This window comes from Amphibalanus amphitrite, unplaced genomic scaffold (assembly GCF_019059575.1).
Source record: "Amphibalanus amphitrite isolate SeventyFive unplaced genomic scaffold, NRLGWU_Aamphi_draft 000580F_arrow, whole genome shotgun sequence".
Taxonomy (NCBI): domain Eukaryota; kingdom Metazoa; phylum Arthropoda; class Thecostraca; order Balanomorpha; family Balanidae; genus Amphibalanus; species Amphibalanus amphitrite.
The window spans coordinates 381625-402578 of record NW_024882074.1 but is presented as its reverse complement, the minus strand read 5'-3'; the positions used below and the strand labels follow the sequence as shown (position 1 = coordinate 402578).

The following is a 20954-nucleotide window of genomic DNA, read 5'->3' as shown; positions in this document are numbered from 1 at the left end:
CATGGAAACGTAGCCAATGCTACATTAATCTGGCGCCAAAAAAGTACTGTCATGCCTACGAGTATGCTTGATCCAGTTTTTTTTTCGTCAGAGCTCCAAAAATATTATTTCATCTTTTAGTTACCTTATAAAATGTCTCCAGATTCTATTTAGCCAGTGTTTATTATGCTATCGCCGTTTCGCTGCAAACATCACCTGCCAACTAACCGGTGTGTTCCAGCGTCTTTATCAGCACTGCAACTGTACCACATGACCTCCCTCCAATCGAGGTGATCTTTCGGCCACTGTCTCTTGAGCTATAATTCTTAAGTTAACAATAATAAATACAACAAGATACATTTACGAGATCATGCCGTCTAACAACTTCCACATATAACACTTGCAAAGCTTCTCAAAAGCGAAGCTTGCTTTCCCCAGCAGAAAATAAGCTTTGGTATAGCTCACGATCCTCCGACTGGCAGCCGTCAGCTATCGAAGTCTTCGCCGAGAGAAAGTATCGTTTCGCTCTTCTGTTTCAGCTTGGCAATGACCTGTGGACAAAGTTGTAAGAGTGTGGTAACTACTATGGACGTCAAACCCCTTGAGACCCCACTTTTTTGCGATAATTTTTAAACGCGTCGACTCTCGTTGACAATATTCTGGCAATGTGTGTTTTAGAACCTGCCGAAACTTTTATTACTAAGGTATTTTGACGCCAAACGATTATGAAAGGTACTTCTCATTCACTCGTAATGTTAAATTTCACGGAACGAATCTGCTGTTTGGGTAGAGGCTACGCGCTAATGGGGCGGAGCCACGCAATGACGTCAGCGCTAAGCTCCGCCCTACCCCTCCGGCGCTCCTTGCCCGGCGACCGGTCACTCGCGTCTCTCGCTCCATTCAGGCTTGATGGTGGGCGGTAGCTGGTAACGGTAGCGGGCGCTGGTAGATGGCATTTAGAGCAGATGGCGCTGGTGGCGGGGCTCGAGTGTGGCCGAGCGCAAGCCTCTGCCCGGGCCTGAATTGACCTTAGCATTACGAGTGAATGAGAAGTACCTTCCATAATCGTTTGGCGTCAAAATACCTAAGTAATAAAAGTTTCGGCAGGTTCTGAAACATACATTGCCAGAATATTGTCAACGAAAGTTGACGCATTTAAAAATTATCGCAAAAAAGTGGGGTCTCAAGGGTTTTGACGTTCATAGTAGTAAGTGGTAACGTATGTGTTTATCATGCTATTCATTACTATTGATTTCGATTAGATTGTAGTTTCATCGCTCGGCAAAGAAGGTAGACACACAAGTTAAAAATAAACGACTGTAAATAAGAGAAGAGAAAAACGTACTTTACATCCCTAGTTCAGGAATTCAGCAAATAGCTGATGACCTTATATGTGTAACATTTTGTCAGTCCGTACGTTTTTGAGTCGGGTGATCTCCTTGTTGTCGGCGTTGCGGGCGGCCGAGTTGGTGATCTGTTTGACCCGCGAGGCGTACTGCAGCGAGGTCAGCGTCTCGTCCAGGTTGTACTGCGCCGGCGAGATGTTGACGAACATCAGCGTCTTGGCGTTGCCGCCCAGACTGTCCTGCATCAGCATCGTCAGCTTGCTGTTCCTGTGGAGCACAGAGGGAAAAGGAGTTCAACATGCGGAACAAGGTCTGGAGGAAATTTGTACGGAACAGTTACGGATAAGAAAAAAAAGAATGTTATAGAATAAAATGAGAATAAGTGCTTCAATCCATCTGTGTGTTCGTGTTTAGATCCTACTCACAGTTAGCACTTATTATTTTGGAGTGTTGTAAACGATTTGATACCTTGCGATACGATGATCCAGATAAAATCACAGCAGTTTTGTTCAGGCTTCCTTGCTGTAGCATTAGATTAGAGGTCTGCAACGACGCAGATGCCCATTCGAGGTCATAAAAGCTGCACGCAGAATTCCAAAGTCTACACGTGACTCACCTGTACGGAATAAAGTTCTGTCCCGCCGTCAGTGACGAGATGACATCCGCCAGCGCCGAGAGCGACTTGTTGATGGCGTTGGCCTCCCGCAGCTGGTCGGCGTCGGCGCCCGACTTGGCGGCTCGCTCACTGCCGGCCAGGTCCAGCAGGCTCAGCTTGCCGCGCGTCACGGCGCCGTTGACGCGGCTGGTGGCCTCCACGGTGACGCCTATGACCAGGTGCGAGCGGGAGCTGGCCGCGTTCATGCGCGTGGCGCCGGTGCGCCGGGCGCCGACGGCACGCTCAAACAGCAGCTGTAGGTGGGCGGCGTCCTGGCAGGGCAGCAGCGCGGCGCCCGAGACCACCACCGTGCCGCGGCGGTCCTTCTTCACCTAGTGGATGGCGGGGATTGGAGTGACGAACACTCAAGGCATGACACAAGAAAAGTTATTTTTCGTCCCTTTGGAATGGTTAGCTGATTTAGTGAAAACGTTCATTCGATAATATGTGCTTGAACTATTATATACCTAAGCCTTTGGTCGTTTTCAAACGGTTAATGTCACGTTTTTAAATCACTGGACATAGAATCGTCTAAGTTCAAACCTTTTAGCACTTCTTAACTTTGATTTCTTCAAGATGTTTGCAGCTAATCTCCAAGAATACTCAGTCAAACTGACCGCCCGACCCACCTCGAGTTTCTCGTCTGTGCGCGCTCCGGCCGGCGCCAGCAGGTCGACCAGCCGGTCGTTGTACAGCTCCAGCATGTAGGTGCTGATGGCGCAGCTGGTCTGCGCCGCGCGCGCCTGGGCCAGCTCGAAGAGCCGCCGGAAGGCGCGCGGCGCCACGCCCGGCGCCTGCTCGTCTCCCAGCAGCGTGTGCGTCTTCCCGGAGCCGGTCTGGCCGTAGGCGCAGATACACACGTTGTAGCCGTCCATACTCGACTGGACTAGAGACTGACGGCGAGATACAGGCGGAGTCAGTGTTGGCTGGGAGTGGAGGAGAGACATATAGGATCATTACCGACTGTCAGGGACATGTGAGATCAGTACCGACTGGGGAAGGGGAGGAGAAAGGTGGGGTCAGGGCATGGTGACCTTTCGGCATCTAATATGAAGTCTTCCGAGTGACCACTGGTCATCAGCTGAACCCTTCCCTTTACAGATGAGCAGAGGCGTCGTGATTCTAAAAATATCATTAGGTTTTATCACATTTGTTCAAAGCGGGAGACTCGTTCGTGTACCATGACATCTAATCCGAAACAAAATATATTTATATTCTTACGAGACATAAGTAGTAAGTACCATGCTGATGCATCTCCGTTAAGTGGAAGTGAACGGAACATGAAGAAATGGGGAGCGAACTCACTAACGATTTTCAGCGAAGACGTCTGACGCCTTGAGTCTGACGCCAGCGACACGGGACGACTGTTTCGGAACGATGCACTGGTGTGTGCACTGACGCTTGAGTCTAGCGTGTCTCTGTGAAATTCCGATTCGACTGAAGCGCCTAACGGAGAAAGCATGGCAGTTCGCCCGGGTGACTTGGAGTTCCACTCGACGGCGTGTGGACACGCATGACCTCGTTGGACCGTAAGCAGCAGCTCAGTTGTCTTGGTGAATGAAAGGTCGGATGTGTAGATAGAAACCGTGCAACAACGTCCATGACAAAATTGTTATGTGCCTACCAGACGAAAAGATGTTCAAATTGAATATTGGAACTTTGGAGTTGACCGTGATACTATTTCATTCACCACATAATTTTTCGGTTAAGTGCACCCGATATAATAGTAAATAACTGATTATTAGGCGGCAATTAGGCGGCAAGGTGCAAGGTGCGTCGCCATGCGGCCCCGTTCCGGCGCAATAACACAGTTTGGGCATGACAGTGATGAGCACGGGCAGACATCTTAAAAGTCATAATATGCTTGGTGCCCACTAAATTTTACGTTATCTATTATAACGATAATAATGATATACATTTGGTGGACACCAAGCCTAGGTGAAGCGGACCTTGGTATTTTAAACTTTGATTGGGATTGATTGGTCCAGGGATGTGCCGTCAGCACACGCTCGCGGGCACCATAGGGTTAACACGTGAAACGGCCAAAACGGCGAATGGACGAAAATCGCCTGCCCATTGTTCGATATTCGGCGATTGTTTGGCGATTGTTTGGCGATATTGTCCGATTGCCAATACCTCACTAATGCCCGCACATCTTATTAACCCTGGTCCCTGGACAGTATCCAGTGGCGGATCCAGGGGGGGGGGGGCAAAATGGGCATTTGCCCCCCCCCCAAACGGCATAATTTTAACATTACGCCTATGGACGATGCATGGAAAGAATCGATAAATTGTTATGGTTCCCCCCCCCCAAACCTCTGAGCTGGATCCGCCTCTGACAGCATCCACCTGTCTGTTTCACCGACAGCCAGGAAGTCAAACGGAAGGCTGATCCACACCAGCTCTGAGCTCTCTCTCTCTCTGTCTCTAGCCGCGTGCGTCGGACTCGTTTCCGCGCCTCGGTAACGGACCGGACACGCCCCGGGCCAGAATGGTGGCATTTGTCGCTTCACACCGTCCGCACACGGTTCCGCTCCAGGGCGGACACTGCCGTCCGCGCGGAGCAGGCGGAATGCGGTCCGCAAGGTGGTGCACGAGCGCGGAGGGTAGAGGAAGGGGAGCGGAAGACAGAGTGGGGAGGGGAGATGTTACGGAATCAGTGGCTGAACTGAAACGGTGGTTGAGATTGATGGTGTCTGTAACAATTCCAGGCCTTTGCAATGATCACTGTGAAATGGCGAATAAGCATGAATCCGAACAATTTACGTTACGACGGCTCATGAATTAGCGGCATGAATGCGATTTATTTTATGTTATGATATGCACACAGTGCTTGGAGGAACAATAAAGTCACTTTTAATGGGATGTATTCAGTTATTTTGCAAGCCGCTGGAGCGGAAGATTTAATTATTCAAATACACCAATGCAGATATGTCGAACTTTCGTAGTGTAGCATTTTATCTGCTTTGTATTTATGATAAAATAGTGTAATCATCCATCGTCCCTCACCTCGACCTCGTCGAAGATGCGCTGCTGGCTGGTGTCCTCGGTGAAGACGCGGTCGAACTGGAACTCTCGCTGGCCCTTGTCGCCGCCCACACAGAGCGTGTACGGGTCGGCGCAGTCGATGGGCGCCGCGCCGCCCTGGCGCCGCTCGGACTCGCTCAGCGGCCGCAGTCGGCAGAACACCCGGATGCGGCCCTTCAGCTCCTCCATCTGGTTGAAGTACTGTTTGCGCAGCGTGCGCTCGCGCTGCAGCGAGTCGGCCAGCAGCCGGCGCTCCTCCTGAAGCCGGCCCAGCTCCGACTCGCAGTCGCTGAGCCGCACCAGGCGGCTGCTGTGCTCGGCCTCCTGGCGCAGCACGCGGCTCAGGTCGTCCTTCAGACGGGTGTTCTCCGCCTGCAGCGCGTCCAGGTCCAGCTTCAGCATGGCGTGCTCCTCCTGTCTACAAGCCAGCTGCTGTTCGGTCAGCTCGCAGCGGCGCAGGCTCTCCTGGAGCCGCGCCTCCAGCGCGCGCAGCTGGGCAGAGTCGGCGCGCAGCTGCTCCAGCTCGTTGCGCTGGTTGTGCAGCTGCGTCTCGAGCTCGCCGATGCGCCGTTGCTGCTCGACGTCTCGCTCGGTCAGCTCGGAGACGCGGCCGGTGAGCCGGCGCAGCTCGGCGCCATCCGGGCTGGTCACCTTGTAGGTGCCGCGCCGGTCCACGCCGCCGCTCCGCCTGCTCTCGGCCGGCGGCTCGTCCTCAGCCGAGCCGGAGAAGGACAGGTTGGTGGTCAGGCTGCTGGAGTCGAGGGTGGCCGCAACGCGCCGGCCGCCCGCCGGCGGCTGCTGGTCCAGCCGAAACTGCACGCCAGAGCTGCTCAGCTGCTGCGTGAACTCGGACAGTTTCGACTTGAGCGAGAAGTTCTGCAGCGTCAGCTCGTCCCGCACCCGCTCCAGCTGCACCTGCAACAGGGACACGGTCCGCTGCACACGCCAGCTGCCGGGTCGGCGCACCTTCACCGCCATCAGGTCGCCAGAGCCGCCCATCACCCCGCGGTGACCCCGCGGTCAACCACCGAAAACAGTCAACGCTTGTCACGAAATCGCGGGCTCCTCACCAGCCACAGCACGACACGTTAGCGTGAGATTACCGCGACGCAGCAGAGGCATGAAGTGACGCAGCTGCGACGTGCTCTGGCGTACCAATTACGAACAGCGTCACTGTTAACTCGTGCAACGACTGATTCAAGAACAGCACAGACGCAGCAAAAACAAAACAGGCACTACTCATGAGACGCAAGAGCGGCTGTGGCAGCCTCACCAAACCCTGGACACGACTGGGCTCCCGTGTGGACCAAGCCTGCACGATCCGGGGCCGACGCGACGTGTTCTCACACTTTTACTGTTAGGCGTCGGCTGTCGACTGTCGGTAATCGGTCTGGCCGTACCGTGCGCCACGAACGCCAAGCGAAGCGAGTCGCGCGCGTCGCTCCCACGGGTAGCCATCAAACGATGTAACGCCGCGAGGTAGCGGGCGGCCGCGAGGCGTTTATTGCGTTACCGCTTGTGGCGAAGATGGGCGGACCGCAGGCGGAATGGGGATGGCACAGATGGCGGCCTTGAGATGTGAGAAATATAGCGCGACGGGGATGACCATTGGGGACAAACAGGTGGGGTAAATGGAGCCAGACGGCTGTGGGAGAGTTGAAATGGGATGTGTGGTGAGCTTCAGTGAGCTGAACGGGAAATGACAAGGATAAGATCCATAGCTAATATTTAATGGAATTATTACCTTTGGAACAATAGATAATGACCAGCCACGGAATGCTTGGTGCATGGGAACTTAGGGACCTCGGTGCATGTTGAAACATACAAATGACTTGAAAGCAGATGATGTTACACAATGCCAGCGTAGAGCACACACAGCAAACATTGACACTGTCATGTCAAAGGTCATTTCGCAATACATTTTTGTCAGCTAGGCAATTCAGGGTCGTCTCCAACTGGTAGAGGTGTGAGTACTTTTTCAAGCAAGTGTCAGAGAGATAAATATCAAAACAACAATCAAAACAATATCCCTCTTCCTCCCTCCCTCCCTCCCTCAATCCATTACTGTCTGTCAGCTCTGTCTGTCTGTCTGTCTCCCCCCTCTCTCTCTCTCTCCTTACCACGCTGCTCTGGAGCCGGAAGATCTCTCGGGCCGGATCGAGAGGGATCTTATCGAGCCGCGCTCTCTCCAGCTGCAGTACACGGCCGCGCAGCTGGGCGATGGTCATCTCACGCAGTTTGAGCTCGTCCAGCAGTCGGTCAGAACTGGCCAGAGAGGCCAGCGTCTCCAGAGAGGCCAGCGAGGTCTCGGACTCGATGTGCAGCGACTCGAGCTCGCTGGCGACCGGCTGCCGGCCTTTGGGAACGTCCAGAGACCTAGAAGAACAGTGATGAACATGTATCAGGCATGGTGATGATATAAGCGTATCTTTTCCGCAAACGACCGTTATAAAGCACTGAGTCGATGATCTGGACGATGATGTTTGACGAACAATGTACCATCGATGGTTTTCAATAACTTACCAATTTACTCGATTTCTCAACACATTTCTTGAAATGCCTGTGAACGGTGAAAATCCGACCTTTGACCTGACCCGTGACGTCATCAGTTTGACCTAGGTCAATGAAATTTGGTCACAAGGTAGTTCCCCGGTGGGGCTATCCAACGCCGTTTGAATTTTGAAAATCGGCCGGTAAATTTCCGAGATCTTAGGGGGGCCGAAACGCCCCCCCCCCCCTACGGATGGTATAGGGTCCACCGGTAGCCCTACGGAGCGCGGGTTAACGATGGAAAATAAGTAAAACAGCTGATGCAATTCGATGCTACAATTCAAGGAACATTCTGCGATTATATCAGCACAAAACAATGCACAATCGCCGTGTGTAGAAAGCGTCTGGGAGTTGGGACAAATGTGACCGATCCATCTCATTGTTGCGCTGGCGCTCGTCATCCCCCATGCTAGCGATGATCGAGGTTACCTGCCATTACCTGTTATACGGCCCGTCGGCAGCGGGCAGCGTCAGTAGAGCGTGTGATCGTTTCCCACGGACCGCAGCGTGAGCGGCTGGCCTGCGGAGACAATAATAACCGCAGAGCCACTAACCCGAGTCCGTGACATGTGGAGTATCGCTCCAGTGGATCGATATCAGTTGGAGGCTCAGTGCCAGCTGTGTGCTAATTAAAGAGAGTCATAGAGAAAGCGGGTGATATTCGTTTGTTTCAATTAATGTCGTCAGTGAATGTCTTTGTCTGAAATTTGTGCGTCATCGATTATGGTCTGTGGTACTTGCTCTAGCTTGGAATGGTAGATAGACTAGAAAGCGTCTCACCAGGCGCACCGAGCTCTGACCTGCGTGACTGAACTGGCGGTGTTCTGGGACTGAACTGCTACTGCCTGCTTCTGTTCTCTGACCGACCTGCCGTTGCTCTGTGACTGACCTGGGGTTATTCTCTGACTGACCTGAAGTTGTTCCGTGACTGCAATAGCGCTGAACCGTCACTGCCCTGGCACTGCTCTGCTACTGACCTGGCGTTGTTCTGTAACTGACTGACTACCCTCTGACTGACCTGACGCTGTCGTCTAACTGGCCTGACTCCGTCGTCTGACTGACCTGGCGTTGTTCTGTAGTAGCTGCAGCTGCCGGCGGGTCTTTCTGTGCGCGCACCGCTCCAGGTGCAGCAGTACGGCCGGCTCCAGCTCCGCCGGGTGAGGAGAGCAGGGCGCCGCGCGGCGGCCAGCCTCCGGCCCCTCCGACAGCACCGTACGCATCGCCTCCAGACTGTCGGGCTCGTGGCCGTCCGTGCCCGAGTCGTGCTGAGAGCCGCCTGAGAGGCGGAAGGAGACGAGGGACGGTGACAGCGCCAATTGTAACAGATATGTGGACGAGGGACGAAGACCATGTCTGCAATAGCTCTACTGGAATTACTGAAACTACATTTTTTCCTTTATCTGGAAATAATGATGAACTCCGTCTTCCTATCTCCTTCTTTTCCATTCTCTCTCTCTCTCTCTCTCTCTCTCTCTCTCTCTCTCTCTCTCTCTCTCTCTCTCTCTCTCTCTCTCTCTCTCTTTCTCTCTCTCTCTCTCTCTCTCTCTCTCTCTCTCTCTCTCTCTCTCTCTCTCTCTCTCTCTCTCTCTCTCTCTCTCTCCCTCACTCCCCGTGTTTCAATCGTGACATCTCGTCTCGTCACGTTTCGTCTCACTGCGTCTGATCACGTCACGTCCGGCAGCTCCCGTCACGTGTCTCAGGCCGTTATCAGGACACCTGCGTCACGTATCGTGTCGTCGTCACGTCACGGCTTCACGTCACGAGAGTCAGCGTGACGACTCCGGCGGCACTGCGGTCATCCAGGTCACTGGCACCTCGACATCGGTCAGCGGCGATCAGGAAGGCGACGTGCTTTGGTGCTTGTTATGAAATCATTTGAAAATTGATATTGATGGTCGAAGATTGGTTTCATTCTCGTTAGAGCCGTGACGAGTTACGATGTGATTTTAGTTAGCGGGATGCAGAAATGGTGGTAGAGCAGCCCACAAAATAACTGAGCGGAACTAACTAAAGCCGAAACATTTGGCGTCGGCGTCGTCGACCGACACCGGAACATCTCGTTCCGCGTGCCCACCGAGCACGACACACAATGTGTTTCTAAACGAGTTTAGAGTGTTATTCGAGTTTCCCGATCCGAACGAGTACAACAAAAAGGTTCTAGCTCAGCTAAACCGTTGAGCCGTGAAGTGTTGTGGATGGTGAGGTTTTGTGAATGGGACTAGCAGTCGAAACGATAAAAACGTTTTTAGACACAGGCTATGCTACCCTCCCCGAATAACAAAACACTTCCCGAATAAGACATGTAAGACCTTCGAATGGGTGGCTGCAATTTTTTTTTTGAAAAGCGTTTTAAGTATAAACAAACTTATTTGGGAATTGCTGCCGCGCTTAATAGCGCCTAAGCAAATCACAAATCACGAACAAGTCACAACGTTGTGTTGAGTGACGTTGGTATTTTTATTGATCCTACAACTCTTACTCAGCTGCCTATAAAAATATCGCTACTTGAAGCTTCGTCACTCCCTTCACACATCCGTCTTCGATACCTTTTCATTCCCGCAATGGCCGTGGGAACTTGTGGCTCGCGACATCGATAGGCTATAAGTGATAACACGTGTCTGACAGCCGGCACCGTCCGAACACGCGGCCAACCGGTATCATTACAGCGCTGGTCGGCCCACATACGCGGAAACCGTGAGGATAGCGACCGACATTCAACTCGAGCGCCGGATCGTGGTCTCAGGACCGCGCGACGGGCAGGTCGGCAACGACCGCGACGGTGACTCGCTGGCACGTCGGTGGCTTGGACGAATAATAGTCGGTCTGGTACGAATTAAGGTCGCTGTGGGACGAACTGGGAATGGTCGAGCTGTGGTCAATCCAGGACAAATTTTGATAGAGTGGTTCAAACTGTGGTCGGTCTGAGACGACCTGTGGAATATGGATGGTTTAGGATGAATTGTGGTCTATTTGACGCGAAGTGTGGTCGAGATGAGACGAAATATGGCCGGTCTGCAGCAAGCTTATCGTGTGCTTGGGTCGGTCGGGACCAGCCTTGCTCAAATAATAACAGGCCATGCTCGAGTCGGGACGAGCATTGTTCAGTCATGATTCAGACTCCAGCGGGGACCGACTACGCTCGGTCGGGCACGGATCGGCCAACCCAGGACGAACCGGGTCACCGCGGGTAGGGGTGACCGCGTCGGCGACCGACACCGGAACTGTTCGTTCCGCGTGCCAGCCGAGCACGACGCTCGACGGACGGGTCAGCTGTGGATCACGGATCAGTTCCGTGGACAACAGCGGGTTACCGCGGGCCACTGCGGACCGGCGCGGACTGATACAGGCCGAAACAGACCGAGACAAACCGAAACAGATCGATATTCGATACAGACCGACTCAGGCTGGTACATACAGTCACCGAAACAGACCGAGGCAAATCGGTACAGAGCCGATACAGACCGAGGCAGATCGATACGGACAGACACAGATCAGCAAGAGCCGTTTTCACGACAGTCTATCTGGCGAATGCACCTAATTTGACCAAATCTAAGTATAACAGATAGCCGTCGTGAAAACGGCTAATGTCTTCGCGAAAGTATAGACGTTTATTGGTGTAGAGCTATTTCGCTTTGCTTGTTACTTGTTACCTTTTGCTTCCAGCAGTGCCTAGCATTTTTTTTTTTGGGTGACATTTGCGGTTGAGCATTATTGTAATTTGTAACCACTGCTAGACATACATACATTGTTTGTCGTAATTGAATATTGCTGGTGGTCCCACGCTCATATCACGCCAAATTCCTTTTCAATAGTTGTATACCTAATGCTGTCTTTGAATTAGTGAAGAACACAGTATTTTAAAGACACGGTTTACCTGCTGGCATTTTGTTTCCTTCTTTTTTATACCTTAGGCCGGCTTTGAAAACCTTAGCAGCTTGTAAAAATTAAAGCTGTTAAAAGACAACTTCAAATAAAGTATCGTCTATTTCACTACAAACATTACCAATACAACCCGGGTCAGGGGGAAATAATTGATCTTTCGATCAATCATAACGAAGAGATTTTTTTGCCAAAAACAAAACAAAAGACAAATACAGATGAGCATCTCGTTTGGTGATTGATACCAAGCATGCTATACTTTATCGTAAATAAAACGTCGCTTCCATAAAATAAGGCAAGGACAAAATGCAGATGTCGTTGGACCCAGGTCAGGCCACAAACCGTCCAGTGTTCACTGTCAGGTGGCCATTAAATTCACCTCTTCGTAAACCTACGGACATGCAACGTGCATCGTAGCTTTATAACGAAAGAAAGCCTCAAATGGGCATCAGATAAAAAAACGTTTGACTGCCGTAACACTTTTCGCGCAAGTTTCATGCAAAAGTAAGTCCCACCTACCTGGTCGCAGTGATTTGAAGTAGCTGGCCAGCATTGACCTCGATGAGGTCTACCGCGGGCGGCAGTCGAACCTCCAGGCCGCCGAGTCCGGATAGAGCAGGCGCTGGAAGGCACCATCCACTGGGGGCTATGGTCGCGAGAATAGGTCTTCGTTTTGTAGATAATGATATAACTGTGAGGATGGTTCACTCTCAAGTCTCGAACCTCACGCAAACTTTCAGCAGCTCTGTTGCAACTGTTCTGTGTTACTGTCTGTCACAATGGCCTTCTCCACTGATGGAATTGTCCTGTCAGCTGATTCGACTGGCCATTCCACTCCCGTGTCACCTGTTTCGTCTCCTGGCAATCCAAGACGTGTCCTTCCGACCTGCGAGCCGGTAGAGTCCGTCCGTCCGTCCGTCCGCCTTTCACGCGCCCCAGTAGCGGACACCCGGACTGCGGACAGCTCGGGGAAGGCGTCTCACTCAGCTGGAGACAGCGGCCCGACTGAAGTGGCCCGCTCCTGTGCCGGCCGGCCGGCAACGCGACAACGCGGAGCTAACAGTTTCTACGGATGGTGGGGACGGGCCGCCGCGCTGGCAGGTCGGAAGGTTAAAGGCAGAGGGCGGAGGGCAGAGGGACGAAGGAGAGGGACAAGAGTGGAGGGCGGATAGCGGAGAGTGGAGCGTTGATTTGTGGAGGAAGTTGCAGCCATTGGCAAGAGCGAGAGGTGGAGAGAAAACGTCAAATAACGGGGTCACAATTTGGAAGGTAACGGAAGAAAGCAACGTTTTTTTTCGGCTCCCGATCTTGCTAATGACAGACCTAAGAGACCTTTCCACTCTTTTTTCTTGATCTTGATTTCTCATGAATATGTTTAAAGTCCTTCGAAATATGTGCGCTTATCTATAATTATAGCTAGTTCGAGCTAACGCCTACCTATGCCTTGATTGGTTCGTAAAACGGTGACACATCCAAGCCTCTTGGTCTACTTATATGCCCTTTTAAGGTTTATTTTGCATAAAGGAGTGAAAACGGTGAGAAAGTGAACCGGGATTGATTGTTGGCTTGGTTATGTCGCCCTTAACCCTATTCCTGGCGGGGGGGGGGGGCCTCAGGAGCCCCCCTGAGGTTTTTTGGTTATTTCTCCCAAACGCGTTGAGCTAGGAAGCTCAAATTTTCTGACTTTTCCTAAAAGGCTTCTACGCAACATGTCTGAAAATTTTGAGTTGATCTGACCTCAGGTCAGGTCACCAGAGGCGGTTTGGTGACCCTACCTCAGAAAAGTTTGCAATCACGCCAGAGCTAGAGTTTTTGACCGATCAATTTCTTCTCTTCAGGCTTTAGTTAGGGTACCAGTATGTGCAATTTGTATATCTCGGAATTTTGATATCGGTGACCTAAGGTCAGGTCAGTTTCGCGACCTCCCCATTATAAGTCAATGGGGGAAAAATCAACTCCCTGTTTTTACCACTAAAACGGGTCGGAATGGCCCCATATACCATACATGACTTCATATACGATCAACCTTCACTACCTTGAGGTCTGTTTTGCTGTTGGGCAGCTGTGAGGTCATGTGACGTCATCAAAGGTCACCAAAGGTTTTTGGCCAATAACTCCGTACAGGAACAAGATACAGACGCGTGGATGGTCTCATTGTGTTCAGCTCGTCAAGACGCATCGAATGATATACATGATGACCTCGAGGTCACGTGACCTGAGGTCAACCTTTGACCTTGACCTTTCGAGGTCAACATATATATCATTCGATGCGGATTGATGAGAGGATCACGATGATGCCCTTAGTTTGTTCCTATCTTGACTAATTCGAAAGTTATTCGAGAAAAACTATCTCCATATCTAGCGCCGCCATTTTGACTTTTTCGACCCCTGTGACGTCATCTTTGACCTGACCTGAAAATGACCTTAGTAAAAATTGTAGATCTTGACCGTGCGTATCCGATGCCGTTTACCGTTTGTCGCTGCGATGTGTAGTTTTTGAGATCTGAAGGGGGGGCCGAATCGCCCCCCCCGCCAGTTTCTTGTCCCGGCGGAGCCCGCCAGGAATAGGGTTAATTACGGAGCGAGCGAAGCGAGCGGAGTCTTAAGCCGGGTTCACACCGGTTTTCCGGTCCGGAAAAATTCCGTCTGCCGGGCCGGCACCAAAATGTTGAAATTGTCGCTAGATGTCAAAAAAGTCGCTAGAACCGGAAAACCGGAAAGTCGAGCCGGAAATGTCATAATCATCAACCATCAAGTACGATAAGTAGGTACCAAGCAATCTCGCGAATTATTTTGAAATCGAACATACATGTGACGGCTTTACAAGTCCCTGATGCATTTCCACCCAACCGAAAATCATCCATACTTCACTGGTAGGTATATTAGCAAGATTAATACAATTTAACATTTACAGCATGCGGGCTGGGTATCGACAAAAAGACACTAATAAATTTCAATCGCGCTTTGGCTGTTGTTGGTTTAAAAACACTTGCGAACAAAGAGAAATTGAGGGCTGAGCAGGGCGCATTAGAGACGGCGAGCTTGATATTACGCTTGCTGATGTAGATGGCTGGGTCTCAAAATCGGTCATCTGACTGTCACTGAACTTTACTGCCATAACCCGCGCCCCGCTGGGGGTCCTAAATTTCCACGCCTTGCTGGTGGGGGTGTTTAACATCCCCCCTTTTAACTCGGCTCCTGGGCCACGTAGCGATACGGGGAAGGCGGCGTTCGAAAGAGTGTCAAAATTAATGACGAAATTAATTCGGTCACTTTTTTTGGTCAAGTCAAAGGTCAGGTCACCAGAGGTAATGGAAAGCCGAATTTCACCGATTTTTAGGTCGAATGTCGACGATTTACAACAAGCCAACGCATAACTTGGCATCAATTTTCTCCCATTGACTTATAATCAGGGGGGGGGGTCACAAAATTGACCTGACCTTAGGTCACCGATATCAAAATTCCGAGATAGTTATTTATTTAAATTGTGTATATTGTTGCCCTTATCAATCGCTGAGCGACCGACCTCTTCAAAGAGGTCGGTCGCTCGATGTAGCATATGGAAGACGTTGAAACTTTGTATGAGGTGAGATCACTTGAAGTGACCTGGTGACCTGACCATAAGTGACCTTGGTCTACAATTTTTACATGTGCAGAAAAGATGCATGATAAGGTGTGCCAAAAACAGCCGCCGTTTTTTAGATCTTCGCGAAAAACCACAGGGAGGGTTCAAATATCCCCCCACCCCCACCCCCAGCAGGGGGCGGGATAATATCCTTGGCATTCAGTACCATCGTATTTCCTGAATCTTCTACTTGCGATTGAATGGCAAAACTGCCTCCACCCTCCCGAGCTGCTATGTGCTTGTGTAGGAGGGCATCGAGGGCAGAGAAGTGTTGTCAGCGCGTCTTGTAGAATGTAGATTTCAGTTCAGAATCTGCTCGGCTGACTCCATTTCGTAGACGACGGAAGTTAGCAATACGTACATTGTGCTACCTGTCCTGCGGCCGGCTCCAGCGCTTGCTAATCTCTTCTGCAGATACTGGCTCCGCTCCTTCTACAACCAGCGCGTCCGCAATGTTGTTCCGCAAATTCGCCCTTTTCACCGCTTCCTTATAATATTTATCTTTTTTATTATAAAGTCATGGATATTTTCCAACCAATGAAATTAATTTATAATTTGAAAAGGCCATGAGTCATGTGAAATACATACAAAAACAGAAATGTAGCTATCACTCCGTTTGAGATGCAAATGTTTTGAAATAAAAATGAAACGCCGTCAAATTTACGCTTGAATTTTATATTCTCGTGAAAAATCGCGAGACTATTAGGGCACCGTTGGTTAAATTGGTTCTGTAGCGCTGAAACATAACATTATTTCCCTCGTGCCTTAATTTCATATCACAAACGGTGGCTATCCGGCAAGGCAAAAGTTGAGATGATTTCAACTTTTTGCCGGACCGGAAAATCTGGCTCTCCGGCCTGCCGGACCGGTCAAAAGAAGTTGCCAGATTTGCCGGTTCACACCAGTTTTCAATTTTCCGGCACGGAATTGGCCATTTTTCCGGCCCGGCAGACGGAATTTTGCCGGTCCGGAATCCGGTGTGAACCCGGCATTACGTAGAATAACGGAAATTTCTGAGTATGAGCGGCCGGCCGGCCGTGCGGACGCTTTTGCGAGGCTTATATTTCAGCAACCACTTGACCGATTTACATGCGGTAATTTTTGTAGGGTAGCTTCATTCCTTCTACCAAGTATTGGACTATTCCCGATGCATGTGGGTGACCCCTTATGCACGTGCCACGTGCAAAACGAAGAGGTGTCACTTTTCTAATTGTTGCAATATCTCGGTAACTACTTGGCCGATTGCGCTGAAAGTTGGCATGTAGGTAGGCACCCACTAGGCACTGCATATCCATGTGCCAGAGTTGGGGTGCTGCTGCACGTGCGCACGTGCAGGGGTCGATTCCAGATCTCGAGAACGGCTTGACCGATTGCGCTCAAAGTTGGTACGCGGTTAGGGACCGGTTAGTAGGGTGCCGTGCAAAAGTCAGTTGGGACCCATGTTGCACGTGCGCACGTGCAGGACGCCGCTTCCAGATCTCGATAACGGCTGAGCCGATTATGCTCAAATTTGGCACATCGCTAGAGACCGGTTAGTAGGGTGCAGTGCACAAGTCAGTTGGAGGTACCCCCTCGAAATTTCGCACGTGCAAGGCCCACCCTCTCGCTCGCTCCGTTAGTCGCCCCAAAAGGCGTTATACTGGTTAATTTCATTGATAACAAATGATTCAAATATATTCATTTATGCTTGAAATAATTCGTTTTCAAAGCACTTATATATAGTTCTATCCATTATAGTTCCATTATGGTTCATTTATTCTTCGTTCTGTTCATTACGCTCGTGCGTATGCTGTCTTCAGACTTCATATGCCTAAGAAAAAATGATTTTTGCTTTGGTGTCGAGGCAAGCACGTTGAAAGTGTTAAGTTGTCCAGACTCCAGACTCCGGAGTCCATCTAATCAGATACATTCATCACTTTCATAAATCATAATTAGGTAATACATCGCAATAAGTCTAAAAACAAACACCTGCTATTGGATTTTATTCGTGTAGATACAAATCCAATGCAGAAAGCAGCTATGTTCAAACAAGATGATGTGTCATGGAAGACAAATACTTCATGCATCAACAACGTCAGTAGGTACCTACCAAAAATAGCATTGCACAAACTATCAACAAATATCCGCGCTGTTGCAAAGTCTTGACTGCACTAGCAACTAGTTATGCTGAACACTACCGCTTTGTTAGAATACCTATTGCATACATCCATTCAGATCAAATAATATCACGTCCCTGGAAGACATAAAACACTGCACAATACGCGCTCACGGTAAAACACACTGGCAAATCTCCGAAATGTCTGCCAAACTGAAGTGGCCAATCGGAACGGAACACACATATCCCAAGTCTCTCGCAATCTCCAAACTCACATCCCCACTCACAACAAAACTCAAGAGACATTCCTAACGTCTGTATCCACCAAATTTCGCAGCGCCGTTCCGAACCCGAGACCGGCCGCCCTGCTGGCGAGGGGGAATGCTTGTGCCATGTCGGCTCCCGTGCTGACGCCGCCGCTGGCCTGGGAAGCGGCGGTAGGTGGCAGCACTGTCTGTGCTCGATATTCAGAGGTGGCGCTGGCGGTGGTCGTGGCAGCCGCCGAACGGTGGCGTCCGTTGGAGGAGGAGGATTGAGGCTGACCTTCTTCCTTCAGGGAGGTGCTCTGCGTCGATTTCTTAGACGATTCCGTTGTTGACTCTGCTGGGTAGAAAGGAGGGTCAGTGAGTCAGAATGAATGCCTATGCTATGCGATTTAGGCACCCTACCTAACGAAACCCTACCTAACCCTACCTAACGAAAAGGTAACGAGCGAAACGTGAAGGTAACGGGCATATCGATAGGCAGGTAAGTATATTGACATATCGTTCACCGCGGTCGACAATCGGGAAAGGAAGCGAAGGTAAGGGGCCATGATTCATGAATGATCCGGGGAGGCATTTTGGATAAATATCCCTCACAGTGTCCGAAATGTGTCAATTTGTCATTGCTGTCGCATAAAAACCTCGTTATTTTTTGTTTGTTGTTGGAAAGAGTTAGCCTAAAATTGTAGTGCTATAAAAACGAACATCAAGGAGCTGTTTTTTCCACCGTTCCGTCATTTCCATCCTCAGGACATTGAGGCTGACCCTCCACGCCACAAGTCCCTGTTCCGGGCTGGACGGGCAGCTTTATCCCATGCGGGACTACCCATAAGAGCACGGCCGTAGCCGGGTGCGGTGAGTGCTTAGGGGGCTGGTCGGCCTGTCCTCTGGACGGGCTCAGCCCCGGCGACTCACCAGGGTGCTCTCCCAGACCAACGTCTCCCCCTAATTCCTATCATCCTTACGGCTCTGAAATGGTGTTGTCAGAAAAGGGTCCAGCCAAACAAGATAAACAAAGCTGGTTTTTAACCGTTTTGGGATTCATGCTCTCGTAATGTCAATACCATCTTCTAGCTCCGCCAATGGGTAGGGATGAGTGAATTACGCAGCTTTTTTAGCATTAAAATTGCATTAGAATTAGCCACTAAGCCAAATGCTACCAATTGGTGGTATGGTTTAAACATGGTATTTTGGTGACCCAAGCTGGGCGGCAAATAATCGATAATTTCCAATACGTGTAACGGAGCTTTGATAAGAGCGAGTGCTGCCTGTCACTCCCGTAAACATCTGCCAAAATCTGACACACGTTTGACGAGATGCACGATTCTGCAAACACATCTGGTGCGAGAGTGACTTCAGTACGGTGATATTTACCGAATCTCCTCAAAGCGACCCATCGGATTTGGTGATCTGTCACAGATCAACGACTGCGTCATCGATCGATTTCCGATACGAATTCGATCGCGTTCTGATACAGGTTCTATACGCGGCGTGACATCAGTTATAAAGGGTGCGGTGACCGGTGACGATTAGTAGATGAGTTGTCGCGTGTTGCTGATGTTAAGTCGGGTTGTTTATGCTTCTGGTGACATGGGATGGCTACCGGTGGTGCAGTGGCGGGGGGGGGGGGGGGGGTCAGGGTGGGGATGGGGGTGAGGGAGGGACGGTGACGGTGACGAGGAAACTGAGGATGATTTCTCCAGAGGAATCTCTTGATGATGAGCGCAACAGCAACAATAATCTATCTCAGCACGTGTCTTGTTTTGGAACAAATAACACACAGCAATGTGCAATCTGACCAAAACGTTTCACTGCCACACGCTGTCACTCACCGTCCTTTTTATCCTTGCCCGATTCTTTCTTCTTGTCCTTTGGTTTGCGTTTTCGCGTCTGAATGCCGTCCTTCCTCATGGATAGGGGCCGTCGGATGCCGTGTAGCTTGAAGTAGAGCCCACAGGCGTTACACACAGGCTCGCCTGAAAAAGTAGACACGCAAAAATTAAAAGAGGTGACTGATGAAGGAAGCGAACTAAGAGGGGTGCCAGAAAAAGCAAGAATATGTGATACCAAACATACAGGAATCATGGCCTCTGAGTTCTTTTCTATAATTTATAAGTGCTTATTTCTTTAAATACAGCCATTAGCAACACCAGAAAATACTCATAAGGCGTCGTATTGTACTAAATTGCCCTGCATAAAATGAAAAATCGTCTCATCTTACCATCGGCGTTTCTCCTCCAGAGAGTGGTCTGCGTGGTGCCACAGTTGGTACACATGGAGTGGAACCGGCGAGCAAACGGGGACTGTAACAGCAGACAAAGACGACACAGGGGGTCAGCGGGGCACCAGCCGGCAGGACATTTCACCAGCAGGGCACCAGCGCATCACCAACAGGGCACCAGCCGCCGGAGCAGTTCCCCAGCAGGGCACCAGCATATCTCCGACGATCGTCATGGGCACCAACTCGTCACCAACACATTACCAGCACGTCTATAGCAAGTAGAGGAAGTGAGTTTGAGCTGCACCACTAGTTTCTCGAGATGAGCTCACGATGAACAAATTGGTCACGGTCGCTGCATTTCGTCTTCTATGATGTGGTTACATCTGCAGGCTCTGGTTTGTGGCCATTGGGCGCTGCAACCTAAAATACTAATGAGTCTCGCATAGCGCTATCTGAATGTTAGCCAAAATCAAATAAACGCTTACAAATATATTTGTATATTTAAGATAATTGGCCGAAGATAGCCTAGTTGAAACAGGCATGTCAATCAGACCTTTCATTGGCTAATTATTGCTAATTATACGGGTCCCAAGGGGAACAGTTCGTGGCTATACGCACCCCCCTCCTGGCGCTGTAGAGTCGGGAAGGAGTGATGCCCTTCCACTTGGGGCTGCAGAAGCAGGTGCCGCAGAGGAAGTGGCCGGTGCCGTCCGGGTAGCACGACTGGGTCACCGTGCCGCACTGCACGCACTCGCGGAACTCTGAGAAACAAACAAATGTACCCGTTAATGTTTGCTAACAACAGCATCCGGGTACTTGTAAAGGCCAAAGAAGAGCAACTGACTACGGCCGGAGAAGAACTGGCCGAAACGTTGTGAGGCTTCGTGCTAAATCAGGACTGGGATGTAAAATCGTCTTACTAGCATTCGTAACAGGTGATGACAGTGACATCACCTATATGTGATGTCACTTTGCACTTTCCGTACCGTAGGCGCCGCGTTGCAGGCTGGACAGGCCGGCCATGTTGTTGCAGCCCCAGGCCGTCATATTGCCGGCGGGGTAGCTGTAGCCGCCAAAGCCCTGCGCCATCGACGGCTGTGCCATCTCCCGGCCACCGGCGAATTTAAAACCTCCAAAGTTCATAGCCAGCTGGGCATTGTCGGTGCCGTTCTGCGCCGTGACCCCCTGCCAACTGAGAGGGGTTCGAGGAGGCGTAAGTTTTGAAGGAAGTTGTTGTAGTCAGATATGTAATGACGTGCACCCATCGATGTGAAATAATTAAAATAACCACTAATAGCATAACTTAAATTGCAG

At 50.6% G+C, this 20954-nt stretch overlaps 2 protein-coding genes across 3 annotated transcripts in view; both read right to left on the bottom strand.

Annotated features, from left to right (window-relative positions):
• Nucleotides 1-143: 143 nt before the first annotated feature.
• On the bottom strand, nt 144-12510 carry LOC122394219 (kinesin-like protein KIN-14I). The gene is made up of 8 exons (XM_043390953.1): nt 11956-12510; nt 8620-8833; nt 7128-7383; nt 4990-5922; nt 2610-2873; nt 1942-2312; nt 1397-1592; nt 144-530 (listed from the first exon to the last, which is right to left on the bottom strand). Exons 1-8 carry the CDS (start codon nt 11987-11989, stop codon nt 465-467), a joined length of 2334 nt encoding a protein of 777 aa, XP_043246888.1. The 5' UTR covers nt 11990-12510; the 3' UTR covers nt 144-464.
• Nucleotides 12511-16973: 4463 nt separating this feature from the next.
• LOC122394225 (transcription factor GATA-4-like) overlaps nt 16974-20954 on the bottom strand; it is an 81265-nt gene continuing 77284 nt past the window's right edge. Inside the window, exons 4-8 of one of the 2 annotated variants that reach the window (XM_043390959.1) lie at nt 20627-20832; nt 20259-20401; nt 19641-19722; nt 19252-19395; nt 16974-17759 (exon numbers count right to left, since the gene is read on the bottom strand). In XM_043390959.1, coding sequence (XP_043246894.1) covers nt 17452-17759; nt 19252-19395; nt 19641-19722; nt 20259-20401; nt 20627-20832 — 883 coding nt within the window. In that variant the 3' untranslated portion in view covers nt 16974-17451. The remainder of the gene's footprint in view (nt 17760-19251; nt 19396-19640; nt 19723-20258; nt 20402-20626; nt 20833-20954) is intronic. The other variant, XM_043390960.1, reaches the window with a different exon arrangement.

Bases quoted from the DNA above. Each gene is read 5' to 3' on its own strand.
- LOC122394219 (XM_043390953.1), bottom strand. From the start codon at position 11,989: ATGCTGGCCAGCTACTTCAAATCACTGCGACCAG. The intron at 5,923-7,127 runs GTAAGGAGAGAG...TCCCTGTTGCAG, and splicing joins TCCGGCTCCAGAGCAGCGTG to GTGCAGCTGGAGCGGGTGCG. The intron at 531-1,396 runs GTACGGACTGAC...CTTTGTCCACAG, and splicing joins AGATCACCCGACTCAAAAAC to GTCATTGCCAAGCTGAAACA.